Source organism: Dipteris shenzhenensis, chromosome 8 (assembly GCF_047967505.1).
Source record: "Dipteris shenzhenensis isolate YYH24624 ecotype China chromosome 8, Dip_SZ_1.0, whole genome shotgun sequence".
NCBI lineage: Eukaryota > Viridiplantae > Streptophyta > Polypodiopsida > Gleicheniales > Dipteridaceae > Dipteris > Dipteris shenzhenensis.
The window spans coordinates 23517485-23533431 of NC_141603.1; the positions used below are offsets into that span (position 1 = coordinate 23517485).

The window sequence follows — 15947 nt, forward strand, 5'->3', positions numbered from 1 at the left end:
TCAGTCCAACGAAAGGAACATGGGAATCATAAAAAACGTGTTTTTGCTCTAAAACCACTTGTAGGCTTGCAAAAAACCACTCAAAAACTTCCAAAACCACTTTTCAGATTCTAGAAGTTCCAATACCATCTAAGGAGCTCAAACAAGCACCCACAGGCTTGCTCCATCCTCCCATAGAGCTATAGCTATAGACTCCACGCTCCACTAGGAGAGGGATACGAGAATCTAGTCCAGAGTATTGCAAACAATGGCAAATTTCGACACTGGAAGAACTTCAGTGAGTTCTACCCACAAGCATCAGATAGACCACTCAGGCTCTAATACCAATTGAGAGTGCTCTCAATGGAAGAAAAAAGGGAGAGGGTGAGAGAGAGGGAGAGCTAGAAGAGAGCCACACAAGTTTTGGTGGATGCAAGATCACCCTAACCTTGTGTATGATCTTATTTATATGTTTGAGTATATATTGGACATGTGTATAACCGGGGATATCTAGGCATAGTGGGCTTTAACCCCACAGTTACTGGAGTGGTTCTATCAGATTTTTCTTTATTTGGGTTATGCCTAATTGGTTAGACATTCTAGGTTGCTCGTGTCACTTGGGAGTTGTTGTAGGAGCACTGGAGTTGGCAATGGCTATGCTTCAAGCCGTTGCTCATTCTGCATGTTGGTCTGTTGCCTCATGTCATAGGTGTTGGTCTACTGCCTCATGTTGCAAAAGTTCTTGTCCCACATTACTTGCTGATAAAGCTTTGAAGTCCTCCAACTTGGTTGTTTACAAGTTTGACAGTTAGGTCATTATGGTATTGCTTTGGAGATGGCCGTCAACTGTTCACATGTTGTTGATGGATACTGGTCATTGGAGGCATTTGCATGGAGCACTATGGCTACTATTATTTATTGCCTTGTGCGCATACGGGAGCATGGTTTCCTTGCTTGGCTTTTGGTGTTTTGAAGCCGCCGGACTATGGGAGACATTGTAGAGCTATAGATGTTTGCCATCGATTGAGGGTCGTCTAGCGCTTCGTTGTTGCATATTGATATTCGAGACTTAGAGACCCTCATGAACATCACATGATAAATCTCTCTCCAAATATGAATGCCAATGCTTTAAAGAACATAGATTCATGCAATGGAGACCTTTGTCTCTCACACAATATCTTGGAGGGTGCACTACTAAGGAATCCTAGGTATCACATGCGTTCAAGGAGTATTTAGAAAACCCCTTAACTAACATTTTCCCCCCAATAAAACCACCCCTCTTTACTTATGAAGTAACGGATTTTTTTCTAAATTTGAATTTAAAAAACCCTCCTATTATTGCAATCCTATTAATTTCTTCCCAAAAGTGGGATTTAAATACGCCTCCTTTTGAATGCACATGGTACACCAAAATGTTTGGAGATGAACACCCTGAACACAATATAGAGTAGACTAGAGAAGGATAGTCTCTATCTCTCAACCAGAATGGGTTCTTCTCATGGAATAATGAACACAAAGTCAATTTCTCATTATGGAAATCTCCCAACTCTCAAGAGGAAATGAACAGAAATAAGTGGACAAAAATATGGATGGAAGTCTTTCACCGGAAGTGAACTCTCAAGGAGAAAACTTAAGAAACCTCTCAATCACTCTCTCACCCTCACAAGGATCACAATGCTTCAACGAAAGGCAAGGGAGATCTGATACCATGAGCAAATTTGGAGAGAGGGCACAGCTAGAGAGCACACCACAAATGACTTACTGTACACTAGATTTAGTTTTGAAAGAATCATGAATACATACCAACTCCTTTAGGGTTAGGGTTAGGGTTTTCAACCCTTTTCTTTTAGCACTCTTTCTTGTTAGTGCCATGCACAATATATGATGTTAAGATGAATCCACAACAAAGGAAACCATAGGTGTTTGATTGATGCTATGGCCTAACCAAGAGTGTGTATGAAGCTATGGATGAATAGCCTCTATGCAAACCACAATGGGTCAATGAATTCAAGATGGTAGAAACCTAGATGCTCTCTCTATGTCAAGTACCAATAAGGTGGATGAGTTTATCATTGCATGGAGAATATGTCAATAGGAATTCCGATACTCTCACTATCATTGCACGATATGTGGATGACCTTATTGTTGTAGGTAGCAACAACAAGCTGATCTCATCAAAGACTCATCAAAGATGTCAAATTCAATCTTTGCATATATTTTGAAATGCATGATATTGACTCTTTCATTACATTTTAGGTGTCTAGATCAACTAGATGGAGGAAGGTATATTGCAAATTCAAACCACATATATAGGCTCCCATATTAGAACAGCTCAAAATTTTGGATGCCATATCGCTTAGTAGAACGATTCAAACCACACATAATGTCAAAAAACTAGAAGTGCCTCATTTTCAAATCATATACTATATTGGCAAGCTGATATGCTAATATGGATTGGTATCTCTTATCTTTTATAATCAATGAAAATTTAGTGGACCAAAGTGTAATTTTAGTTCTGGATACAAATTCATGCTAAGTTTTCAGTAAGTGTCCTAATCTAGCAAGAGGCAAGCAACCGTGGCATTTTCTATAACAGAGGCTCATTATATTTTACTTGCAAGTGATGTGCATGTTTGGATTTGATAGACCTTGGAGGATATTGATGTAGTTGAAGATAGTGCTATACAAATCTTCTATGACAATCAAAGTGTCATTTCATTGGCAAAGAGTTGGCAAATAATCCCAATGCTTTGACATTTGCTACTATTTTATCATACATCAAGTTGAAGAAGAAACCATCTAGTCAAGGTACCAACCTATTCATGAAAGCATTCCTGAAAGCCTTGCTTTATGGGAAGTATGAAAAAAATTTATCCCATATATCTCTTTATGCCATAAAGGCCATCCGATGACATGATATTGTTAAGGTCTAGGACATCGGCATGGTTTATTATGTACACATGGTAAGACATATATTGTGTATGTTATGTAGATAGGTACATGGTTTTGAAATTTACGAGTCTTGTATGGGACCTAGGTCATGTATATATAGTTCTTGTAGACGTATAACAACCCACATTTAGGATTTTGTATATATTGTATCATTTTCTTTTCAAATGTAAGAGATGGTTTACATTTGGATAGACAAGACACCTATGTCTCGATCTTCCTCTTCATAATACCATGTGTAGAGTATGAGTTGCATGGTCACTCCATGCTCACTTCTAATTGTTGACACTTCTCATGCCAAAACCTTTGATTACGTTTGTGAGATTTCTTCCCTAAGAAAAATTTGTCTCCTTCAAAAAATTGGTCATCTGCCACATTTAATCCTCCCTTTTGGTGAGGCATGAGGCTTCTAAGTTCAATGCTAGCATTGACGTAGGAGACTCTGGATAACCTTTGGTAAGAATTTTGTAAGTAACATTTTGCCTAGGAGGATGGGCATATTAGCAAATAAGATTTTGCTCACTATTTCACCTTTTCAATAGGTCCCTATTTAAGACTAGCTAGGCTAGGGTTTAGCCTAGCCTAGCTAGCATAAATGACTTAGCTTATAACTTAGAGGATACAATAATCTATTAATAGTAATGTGTTCTCAAGATGGCCCCTTGATGCTTAGTTTTAGAAATTCAAAAATTTAAAAAAATTATAGATTTACTAAAATCTATTTACATGTTGGGATTTTTAATTGAATTTTTGAAAAACCCATTATTTTGAATTTAAAAAGGGGTCTTTTCATCCTCATCATTTCTAGGGTTTCTTAATATTATGACCCCCAAAATGCAGTCAAATGGTCCATATTCTGTCAACAATGGTACCTTTGCATGATGGAATGCATCTAGTGCATTTTTCATGATGGTATTCATCTCCATGAGTCATATTTTCTTTAGTCTCATTATCATATCTTATGGGGGCTTATTTTGCCATGTTTTGTTCTTCACCCATCTCTAATTAGCCCATAACTCAAGACTAAATGTGAGATGGTGTTCCTTGTTTGCAAACATCCTACGTTGGAAAATTGCAAGCGCATTAAATTATCCTCCATTAAAGATCATCATACTTCCTAAAGGGAGGGGACCATGTAGACATTTGATAGTGGAGACCGATCACTCTGCTAGACACTGCCTACAAGATCTTAGCCAAGGTCTTGAGTTTGTGGCTATGACCCCATCTAGTCGACATAATCCATAACACACAGATAGGTTTTGTTGTCCAAGAGCATAGCATCCTCGACAACATCTTCACCTTTTGGGAGGCACTGGATTGGGCCAGGGAGGAGGCACAGCCCCTTGCGATCATGTTGCTAGATTTTGAGAAGGCTTGCGATCGAGTAAGGTGGTCCTTCTTGGAGGGCATGACTCAGAGATTAGGCTTCTCAGACAAGTGGATCAGAGGGATCTCCGCCTTGTATGCAAGGAGTTCCAGTCAGATGATGAGTGGGTTCACCGGGGAGGCCTTCCCGCTCACCCACTCTATGAGACAGGACTACCCACTGGCTCCCTTCCTCTTTCTCTTTGTCGCGGAGGCATTAGGCTATTTCTTGAGGTCATAGATGGTTGGCTTCAGAGGGATGAGGCTATCGATTAGACAAGAGGAGAAGCTTCTAGACTCATAGTTTGCATATGATACAACCTTGTATGTGGAGGGCTCGAAGTAGAGCCTAGATGTGGTCAGGGGGGCTCTTAAGGTTTATTGCACTGCCTCAGGCGCAAGGATCAACTAAGGCAAATCAGTTGGTTTTCTTTCAATAAGACTAAGGAGTCTCAAGACATTCTTCGGTGGGGCACATTGATAGACTTCAGGTGGATCCCAAATGGCCAATCGATGAGGTACTTAGGATGTCGTGTGGGCATTGACATCTCCATAGAGTAGCAGATGGCCCTGGTCCTTGAGAGTGTGAGGTGCAAGCTTCTTTATTGGAGCTCAACCAAGCTCTCTCTTGTAGGAAGGGCCTTGGTGTCTAACCAAGTCCTATTGGCCACAATCTAGTATATAGCCTCTTGTTGGTGTTTTCACAGGGGTTGCATGGGACAATTGAGATGCTTGGTCCGTAACTTCCTTTAGACAGGATCAAATGGCACTCGCAACACTAGAGCTAGAGTTGTGTGGTAGATAGTGATACTACCATAGGCACAGGGAGGCCTGGGTATTATAGATCCAGAGATGACGAGCAGAGCCCTGTTGGACAAGTTGATAGTCAAGGGTCTCACTCCAAGTAGGGAGCCTTGGAAACATCTCCTATACTGCGGTCTCTTGAGGAACACCCCTTGCACAGGTGGTCAGTGGAAGTCATCCCACAGGTGGATCTTTTTCGGAGGCCCCTCTCACAGGGAAGGGCTCACCCTTGATGAGGAGTCTCTTGAGGATTTGGTAGTGGATCTCAAGAGGTCTCATCTGATTCAACCCCTGGTATGCAGAGGAGTTTGCACGCCAGCCACTTATCTAGCACCCAGAGGTCAGAGACCAAGATGGTTTGATGCTAGGGAAGTGGCTACACATTTGCTGGGCACAATGGGACAATGGCCTAGCTCGCTCCCTACGAACATGGTCTAGACTCCTAGCAGAGGTAGAGGCATGATTAGAGGTCCTTTCTCATCCACCTTAAGTCGTATCACTTGCTTATGCTCTTATTAGCCCGGTTTTCCATGGTTGCATCGGGGAAATTGCATTGCTAGGTTGTGATAAGAAACATTCTATCTTACGAGCTCGATCTATCATTAAACGGTCCTCTTCTAATGAGACAAGGGCAAGTTTGCTGCGACAATCCTATTGAGAGTTGTGGTGCCATGAGCACATGTAGAGCAAAGGTATGAGTAAAGGGCAAGCTACCACATGGCATGGAGGAGATATCCCACATGTGAGCAAGCATATGGATGTAAGTACCCTCACCTATAAAAGGGAGGTTCATTTGAAGTAATATCAATCAAGCACTTTGCACTTATCTCAAGATTCTCTTTATGAGTCCAAGCTAATCTATCTTGGAACCTAATCATACTTGAGTTATAGATCATGATCACTCTTAGGATTCATCCACTAGATTAGTATTATCATTAGAGTAGATTAGGGTCCATAGGAGAGCTCGGTCCATGTGATTCAACATGGTATCAGAGCTTAGGTCCTAGCTCTCCTAGATTAGATGTAGATTTTTTTTTGAGAGATTTCCGTCTACATCTGAGAGATATCTCTTCCGTTGAGAGATCGAGTGAAAGAGAGACCTATGTTCTTCTTCTGATAGTTGAGAGAGAGAGAGAGAGAGAGAGAGCTACTTTAAGTGATTATGGTTCTTGAGAGGTCCATTTCATGAGTGTTGAGAGAGGTGTGAGCAAGGCAAGCTCAGTTATGTGACCTCGATGACCAAAAAAGAAAAGCACCTTCATGCTTCCAAGCGTCTCCATAGCCAACGTGCCTACAACCTCCAACAGCTCATGCTCCTAGTAGCGCCTTCATGATGGACTGTGAAAGGTAGACCTCTCCAAATCATTTGCCTTCAGCCAGCTCCATCCCATCTGGTTCTAGAGCTTCTCCAACAACGACCTTAGCTGCAGCATGCTCCATACAAAGTCTCTCCTTCACCAAATGGTTGCTCCAGTCCATCGCGATGCGGCCTATCCCTGCTCCCGAGTCACAAGAAGCACGCCCATCAAATGAATTCTATAGCCTCAGCTACACTAGCAGATCCACCAAAGCTAGCAGCAGCGACTTCAGCTTCAATGTCTTAACGACCGCCTGCATCTCCTTCACCACCTGCAACTTCATTGCGCCAAAGCTCATGCAGCTGACCCACAAGCATTCCATCTGCAGACCAGCCTTCTCCTACTATCTACAGCCAAGGGTTGTAGCCTCTCCTACATCTCACTCAACGAAACAGCATCACCTTCTCCAAATCTCCACAGCGTCGAGCATCGGAGCAAATTCAAACTAGTTTTTTGAGCTCTACACGCTTGTCAACTCATATTTTCTGTATGCAATTAGACACTGCCAGATTTGAAAGTATCATCAACTGGTAAGACCTTTGCAATGGTAATCCACACCCCAACTATTGAGAAGTTCACCGGGGATGGATTTCACACATGGTCTATACAAATGAGATATCTCCTGATGCACCAAAAGCTTTGGAAGATTGTAAAAGAAGACATACCCACTGCACAAAATGATGCTTGGAAGGAAAAAGATGAAGCAGCACTATCACTCATTGGATTGCACTTGGGTCCAAACATAATTCATCATATAGACTCTAAGGATCATGCCAAGGATGCACTCAGGATGCATGGTCCCAATGAGTTGAACAGAGTGTTTGGTGCAAAAGCCAAAAACCAAGAAATCCATCTTAAGACTGAATTCTATGGTATGCACATGGGCTTCAATGAATCCATGGCACAATTTGTCAACAAAATCAAAAGCATTATGACCCAACTAGAGGGCATAAATGCAAAAGTAGGAGAGAAAGATGCACTTGCAATTCTCCTTAAAAGCATGCTTGCAGAGTATAGTGCATTGACAACCACTTTGAAGAATTTGCCAGATCCAAAGTTTGAAGAATGTGTATCCTCTCTTCTCGAAAAAGAAAGAGAGTTGAAGGCATCGACATCGACATCAACATGCAATAGCTATAATGAAGAACAAGCACTATTCAATAAAACATCAATGAAATGCTACCATTGCGGAAGGATGGGTCACTATCAAAGTGACTGCAGATTGAAGAACAAACCAAAGTGTCACCATTGCAAGAAGCTCGGACACAAGGAAGAAGATTGCAGATTGAAGAACCAGCAAGTCAACTACACAGCATCATCATCAAGCCATGAGCCAAAAGGTGACATCAATGGAATGTATTGAGAAACAAAAACCTTGCCAACCTTGCCTATATTTTGTAATCAAACCTGACCACCTGAGAGTAGCGATGAAAGCACCCATGGGAGGTATTGACATGTAAAAACCACACTTGGCCACCTTAAGTAGCAATGCATGCACTAAGGGGAGGTGATGGATTTGTAACTCACATCTGACCACCTTGTAGTAGCCAAAGGATCATGGCACCAAGGGGAGGTGTTGAGAGTTGTGGTGCCATGAGCACATGTAGAGCAAAGGTATGAGTAAAGGGCAAGCTGCCACATGGCATGGAGGAGATATCCCACATGTGAGCAAGCATATGGATGTAAGTACCCTCACCTATAAAAGGGAGGTTCATTTGAAGTAATATCAATCAAGCACTTTGCACTATCTCAAGATTCTCTTTATGAGTCCAAGCTAATCTATCTTGGAACCTAATTGACTTGAGTTATAGATCATGATCACTCTTAGGATTCATCCACCTTAGATTAGTATTGTCATTAGAGTAGATTAGGGTCCATAGGAGAGCTCAGTCCATGTGATTCAACAAATCCTCCAGACTTTAATAGTCTATCTATGATTCAATATAATCAATCCAGGGGACATTAAATCCCTTTCCTTGGAATCAACTCCTTATTATCAAACATACGATTTTGTCACATTTCTATAGAATTCAAAAAAATTATTTGAATCTTCTAGATTCTTAGGGGGCCGCCAAAGGATGGTGGAGATAGAGGCAGCAGACTCTTGGAGGGAGGGACTGTAGGTTTTCACTCCGACACACTAGCTAGGAGAGTTCTCTAGGAGGGGTGTACCTCTGAGGATTCAGATGTGCCCACAGCTGCCAACCCCCACGAGCGTGTGGTTCTATGATGTGGGACCGAGCGAACTACTGCAGTCTTGGATCACAAGGGATCAAGAGATGGATGGGGTGTTAGGCCAAGTGGGTTGGTAGAGTGTCTGAGTAGCGGGACGTTTGGGCAAGGAGTGGTTGATCAACCCTTCTTGCATCATAGACCTAGATGCCCCTTGCTAGAGACTATGGTTATGGGAGGGATGCCCTCTCACCAAGATACAGTGGGACCTCGGAGAGTGGTTATGGCTGGTCAGAGCAGATTCGTTGGTTGTATAGTCCACCACCATGGTTGTTAGCCCCTGTTACAGAGAATCCCTAGTAGTGAGTTGGGATCTCTGGCAATAGGTGGGTTTTCTTTTAACCCATTTTTGTTTTTGGCCACGATTGGCACCTTTTCAATTTTACCAATTTGTATGGTTGGATTTTAAGCATTAATAGAAGTTCCTTTTCTCTGTTTTGAAATAAAAAGTCCATCATACTACTATCTAGAGAAATCTAGGGGTTCTCTTTCTTTCATTAAATTAAAGTCATAGAGGGCCTCAAGCTTTCTAATCCTTCTTTCTAGTGTCCCATGCGTTGTAAGGCCTCCTAGTAGAGAAACTCCTACAAAATTGTTATGTTACTCTCTCTCCTTCACATCTTGATTTTTGAATCCTCCTCTATAATCAAGTGCCTAGAATATAGTTGTTGCCGTGAATTACTTCCTAAACATGAACAGTCGTCGTCTCTAGTCATCCTAGAAGAACAATCACTTTCTTTATGAATGAATCATTACCCGATGTGGTAATCCCTTGTAAATTGTGAGTGATCGAGGTGCACACTTTATTCAAAAGTAGTCTTGCATGTACTCTTCAAGCTCATGATCATAAGTTGGAAGAAAATCCTATACTTTCCACATGCTAATGATAAGGATGAATTCACCAAAGAAGTCGCTCTACAACATATCCAAAAAAATGATAGCAAGTACACTGATAATTGGGACCACAAACTACACATAAATGAATAGCCATACAAGACAACCCTAGAGGTGAAAATAGGACTTCCCCCCTTTAATAATCAAAGGCCTCAAAACAATAGTCCTAGTAGACTATATGATCCTTAGGCTCTTCGTAGCCATAATTAAGCACCTTAATAGTGAGCAATCCTAAAGGAATTCCTCATGAACCTAGAGCAAGTCACTGGCAATTGATTGATAGCTTACCATGCCATGTTAGCATCAAAATAAAGAATTTTTTTTAATTGCTTGCAACCTAATGCATAAAATTGGTAAAAAGATCAATGAAGGAAATTTAGGGCTTGTCTATATAGTGCAAGAGTACATATGGAAAGCTAAATACCACAACAAAGGAACCTATAGAGGAAAAGAACTACTCCAAATGGGGTTGTCTAAGTGATTACACTAGACTGCAAGCAAGTTGGTCAATGGCATCCCTTGGAATCAATATACTTCGAAGGAGATGATTTGAACTCGAAATCCTGGTCTGCATCTCCCATCAGCTATAGTTTTGAACAAGTGGCTTTTGTGTGCCTTATGTCTAGTAATTTGGCATCCTTGTTTCATATTGCATGTTAGATATGAAGTTTCTTATCATGGTTGCATGTTTAAATATCTCATGGGTCATGGTAGTAAAAGTTCTAAGTATAATTCTGCTCTCTTTGGAACAAAATCATACGTTGTAGTTTTCAATGTTGTAGGTCTTATAAGGCTTGTTTAAATTGAGGAGACCATTATTGTTTCATATTTCTTAATAGAATATTATTTCTACTAGAAAGTTATCATATTAGACATAAATGGAAGCAATAATAGGATGAAAGAGTTGATCAAGTACTAGAAGTACAACAATCCCGTCACTAATCTACAAGGAAAGCATTGAGAATGGCATAATTAAATCTCATCTTCAAAGGAGAAGATGTGAACGTTTGGAAAAGTTCAAGCAAGATTTGGTTACGTGTCTATCAGAAATTGATGTAATAATTGCATCCCCTTTATCAATGGTATGCACGCCTTGGTATAGATCCATTTTAGTGAGAATGAGACAACCTAATTGGAGACACAATCGATAACTGAAGCTCCCCTGAAGTTGAGGTTGAAAATTTTAAGATAGATAGGAAAAGCACATCAAGCCAAATCAAAGTACTCTTAAATTATAAAATCCCGTTGAGAACTTGACCAATGTTGGTCTGTCCTGTTCTTGAGAATCCGATGCACACTAATTTGAAGCTCATTTGAATGCATGTCTTTAAGCTTCACATTGGAACTTGCAAGGAAGTTTTGACATAAAGTGGTTGACATTCGGGTCGTACAGGAAGAGAAGCTATCAGAGATGCCATAGCTGCACTGCTTTTGAATCAGCATATGGGCAGTCCCATCACGATTGGCATCTTCGGAGGTCCTGGGATGGGAAAATCCAGCCTTATGGTTCAGGTGCGCCCCTAAGATAAGGTAAGGCTTTAATAGTCATCCTAATGTACAGTCTCATGTTCTTGAAATGTACTCTTGCAGGTCAAGCAAGTACTGCTGCAGAAGGCTGCAATGCAAGCCATATTGGAGGATTCAGGGGATCCACCAGAAGAAAATAACTTCTCGGGTGCATTAACAAAAGATGAAAGGTTTAACAAAAGAGCCAAGAGTTTGCGTCATCAAGCTGCACGAGAGATAGGGAAACTCGAGGTACAGTGTTACCGAAATAAATTCTCCACAAACTATAAATGGCAAAATAAGCAGCTCCACGATCGCGTTCGTTCCACCCGTCCTGAGAAAATTGTGTCCTATTACTCAGGCTAGCTAGGTGAAGAATTGTACCAACTTGTCTTGAATGGTCTATCTTTCCAAGCTAAGCCTAATCTTGTTCAATATCATCAGAGACGAAAAGCGAAATTAATATTGAAAGTTGCCACGTATGTGGATGAAAAGAGAAAAGAAATCTTCTCACAGACGCAAATTGAGGACGAAAAGAAAGCCGTGGAGGCCTTCTTGGAGAATTACAGGCAGGAATCTTCGTGGATGTGGGAACGTTTAGCGCTTGCAAAATGTGGAAACCAGGTGAGTGAATCTATTACCGTTTGCAGACCTGCGCATGGCATTTAATTACAATTCTTGTTTTGTGGATTGCTAGTGTCTCACCTGTATTTCGTCTCCAATCTCTGATCAGCTAGACTCTAGTGATTGCCATGGGCAAGTAACAGGCCACCTGTTTTGTGGGTTGTAGTAGATTTGAATGCAGCCATGTCACGTACCTTATCGGTAAACCTTCATGTTGTCGTCGGCTGAAAGAAACTGACAAGCAGCTTCTTGATTACTAATACAGGCCAATATACCCGCTGTTCTCACAGTGTGGTATAATGCATGGAAATATGAAAGCAAGGACCAGGCGTGGGCTGGCCTCGCAGTAGAGATCTCAAAGAAGATGGAGGGTTGCATGACTGCTGCCCAATTACTCCAGGCATCTTGGGTCTATTCATGTAAAAAGAAGCCTCGTGATATTGTCTTTAAGATGGTACTACCAGTCATAATGATCGTGCTGCTGGGTCTATTGATTGCCTGGGGACTATGGAAATTGCTATCGATACCAAAGCAACATCAGGCAGTGCTTGAGTTCTTCAAAATCGGTTCCCAGCCGGTGACTTTCTTCAGCGTGGTCTGGCTTGTTTCAAAGAAAATCATTGGTGTAGTGCAGCCCGTCAGTGAACGGCTTCGTACATACACGCAGTTGCCAGAGCATGAATCCAAATTGGGCTATCAGCACCAAGTGATAGAGGATATTAAATTTCTTCGAAAATATATGTGTATGAAGCCGACCTTCTTAGTCTGGAAAGTGTTTGCATGGTTGTGGCCGTGGGCACCAGTCACTTCCTTGGACAATGCGGCGGAAAGAACTGACGCTTTAAAGACGATTCCACCGGAAGATAATCTGCGAGTGGTCGTGTTCATTGACAACCTGGACAGACGAAAAGAAGAGGTGCGTACTCTGCGACATCCCATAATTTTTAGTACAGAACTCTCCCATCATGAGTAGCGTAGTTAGGAAGCTTGTTTTTTTTTTTGCTCTTCTGAAATTCAGAATATGAAAGCCATGACTGAAATTTGTGGAGTGCAGCTGCTAGCTCCATTGAACGTAATCCTGAAAAGTTGCGATATAAATGCTGTGGTAGCGATTGACAAGGAAATAGTTGAGGATGTGATACAAACGCCGGGCTCTACGAGCGATGCTGGGCAAACGGAGTTTCGTACCGCCATAACAAATACGGTTCAGGGCTCTTTGCAAGCGACGTCTGGTTACAAAAGGGAACCTTTGGACGGACGGAAGACGTTCCTGCGTCAGATGTTTCAAATCCCCATCGTGTTACCAGACCCGGGGGTCGATGAAATAAAGAACAAGTTCCTGAGGGAGCTGCTCAACGATCCAACCGACTATCAGAATAATGCCACGGACAGGAATTTGGATCAGGCGCTTCACGGAAATACAGAAGTGAGCGATTGGCCTGAAGAAGTCGAGGAAGTCAAATACGATTCAGAAGATCCGACAGAAATTCAGAACTATACTACAATCGAAATCGAACATCAGACAGAAATTCAGATCGATACTACAATCGAAATCGGAGGAGGTGATCTCGTAATTACCATTTGTGAATTTCAGCAGAATCCATAGAGTGTTCTCAGAAACAAAATCTGTTGTTAGCAAAAGCAATAATTAGCTGTAGTACTCTTATATTTAAGCGCATTGCTCATATCGTGGGGTTCTTTTGCAGGGCCTTCGACTGATCAACGGGACAAAGGTGCCTAATAGTACCTAAATAAGAGGATTAGACGTCGAATGTTTGCAGTCATTCAGCAATATTGAGCGCATCGTCGTAACTGATTTGGGAAAATATGAATGGATGAAGTAATCTGAAGTCTGTTATCCCGTACTGTTTGTCGCCGTTTATTCAGGCTGGAGAGCTAGAAATATAAGTGTGTTGGATTCAAATTATTCCAAAGGTGAGATTGAGGCATTCCGGCACTTGGTGGACCATACATACGCTGAATATAGGAGCCCTCGTGCCTGGAAGAACCTTCTGAATTACCACCGTCTTGTGAGGAGTATTATGACTCCAACAGAACTAAGGAGTACGATGAAAGGGTGGAAGAGGCAATTAATAGTATGGATCTTCTTTTGTTGGCAATGGAGAGAGCAAATAGATGACATTATCGAGGTATGGCACAGCGAACTCCTCCCGCCGTAGCTTTGAATGCAAAGCTGAACTGAACAATATGGTGATCGACGCTGCTAATTAGTCTCTTTAGATAGGATAATAGTGCGTGCTGCATGTACAAAGGCATTTGGCTTGAATTCTTACGTTGAACAATATGGTGATGATCGTAATTGCCGATTGGTCTCATAATACAGGATTATATTGCCTGCATGTACATTGGCATTTGGCTTGAATTCTTACGTAAAGGAATTACTGTGGAGCCAACTAATGCAGCCTCATTTTTGCGTATCGCACTACATGTGCTCTGCATATAATATCGTTACTAACCCGAGCATATGACAAGAGAGGCCGGATATTATATTCACACCTGTTAACCATCCGTCGTCATGACTTATAAACGTTGTAGGTCATCAGTTCAATCTGATATAACCGTCCGTCGCCGTGACTTGTTAACGTTGTAGGTCATCAGTTCATCGCAACAATTGTATGCAGGAGTTGAAAAGGTCCATTAAACTCGTTGGAATTGTGCAGAATTGGTCAGAAATAGTTCAAGTACCACTGGATTTGAAGCGAAATCAGGGAGGAAGTCGACTACGCTCACGTACTTCTGTATCTCCAGCTACCGAAGAGATATTACGGCAATTGGAAGCTGACCCAGAGCTTTTCGAGGCGAAATTGAGAGGCCCAGAAATATTGGAGTGGATGAACAGCCATTATCCGTCCTTAAGGGAGATTGTCAAAACACGAATGAGGCAAACAGCAAGCAGTTCTACAGATTTAAGTGTTCATAGGAGGCATGGGAAACATTGGGCGAGGATGAAGAAGGCTCTTATAGTGGGAACGTATGACGTGACAATGCAGGGTATCCAAGATTTTCAACCATTTCGTTTTGACTGCAAAGTTGGGTTCTTGCAACTCCCCTACAAAGAAGAAGAATCAACGGATTGAATCATAACTCTGAAACATTTCTTGTCTTAGAATGAGGCCTCGGGTCTCAAGGGCAGCCTAGAATGTTATTTTGAAGGGTAATTTAGAAGGCATCCTTCTAGTTAACATGTCTTTAAATCATTATTTGAAGGGCACTAGAAGAATGAGGCCTCAAATTTGAAGGGCAAGGACAACCTAGAATTTCATTTCCAAAGGTAATTTAGAAGTCATCCTTCTAGTTATGTTTTAGATCGTTTTAAAGGGGACTACAAGAAATTTGTTCCAATGTGGCACTTCTTTTTTTAAAGGTTCACTCTCTCCTACCCTTCTTGGGAAGGGAAAAACCCCTTTGAAGGGCACTCTAGTCTTTAAATTTAGGGACTATTTTGAATTGCTCTCACTCTATTACTTTTCTCATCTATACTTATACTTATTTCAAAGGCCTTCGATCTCAACACTTCGTACATATAACTTCACCTGAGGAGAAATGTAATTGAAAAAGCCTTTATTTTATAAGGGAGAAATTGAGTTCATTTCTTAGGTAAAAAGGAAGAGATCATAGCCCAATTAATCTAACACTAGTAAACATGGGTAAATTCCAAATGTTTGATTTAATATACCTTAATCACTTAAATTTTTTTCTACACAAAAAAAGGTGTTTAGTAGAAAAAGATAGTATAGTGTTGATAGAGTAGTTACAGCCATCAAAATATGCCTTGACTCATCCATATAGTTTCAATGAAAGATTGGAAGAGGATAAGAGAGGAAAAGAGAAGAAGAAGTAAGGAGAGGGAAAGAATAAGAGAGAAGAAAAGAATGAAAAGTACAAGATACGGAGGGGAAAGAGAGAAAAGAGTATAAGATAGGAAGAGAAGAAGAAGAAAAGAAGAGAGGGATAGAGAAGAAGAAAGGAAAAGGAGAGAAGAAGAGAAGAAGATAGGGAAAGAAGAGGGAAAACAGAAAAAAAGAGAGGGAAAGGGAGTATAAGAGGAGGAGAAGAGAGTGAATAGGAGATAAGGGTTGCAGACCAATGCACAACATAAAAAGAAAAAAGAAAAAAAGGAGGCAAAGCCATGTTTCCTACGTGGATCTCAAGAAACAGATGCGATCTCAGAGTCTTCTATGCAGGATTTAGGGGTTTTGCCTACAAAAGAGAGCA

General features: G+C 41.2%; 1 protein-coding gene across 1 annotated transcript in view; it reads left to right on the forward strand.

Moving 5' to 3' along the window:
- LOC147899306 (uncharacterized) overlaps window positions 1–14962 on the forward strand; it is a 44715-nt gene extending 29753 nt beyond the window's left edge. The window contains exons 6-13 of the mRNA XM_087377689.1: window positions 10975–11093; window positions 11172–11339; window positions 11532–11711; window positions 11977–12627; window positions 12730–13273; window positions 13418–13444; window positions 13599–13861; window positions 14393–14962. Of these exons, the coding sequence (XP_087233815.1) occupies window positions 10975–11093; window positions 11172–11339; window positions 11532–11711; window positions 11977–12627; window positions 12730–13273; window positions 13418–13444; window positions 13599–13861; window positions 14393–14809 (2369 nt within the window). The 3' untranslated portion in view covers window positions 14810–14962. The remainder of the gene's footprint in view (window positions 1–10974; window positions 11094–11171; window positions 11340–11531; window positions 11712–11976; window positions 12628–12729; window positions 13274–13417; window positions 13445–13598; window positions 13862–14392) is intronic.
- The last annotated feature ends 985 nt before the right edge of the window (window positions 14963–15947 follow it).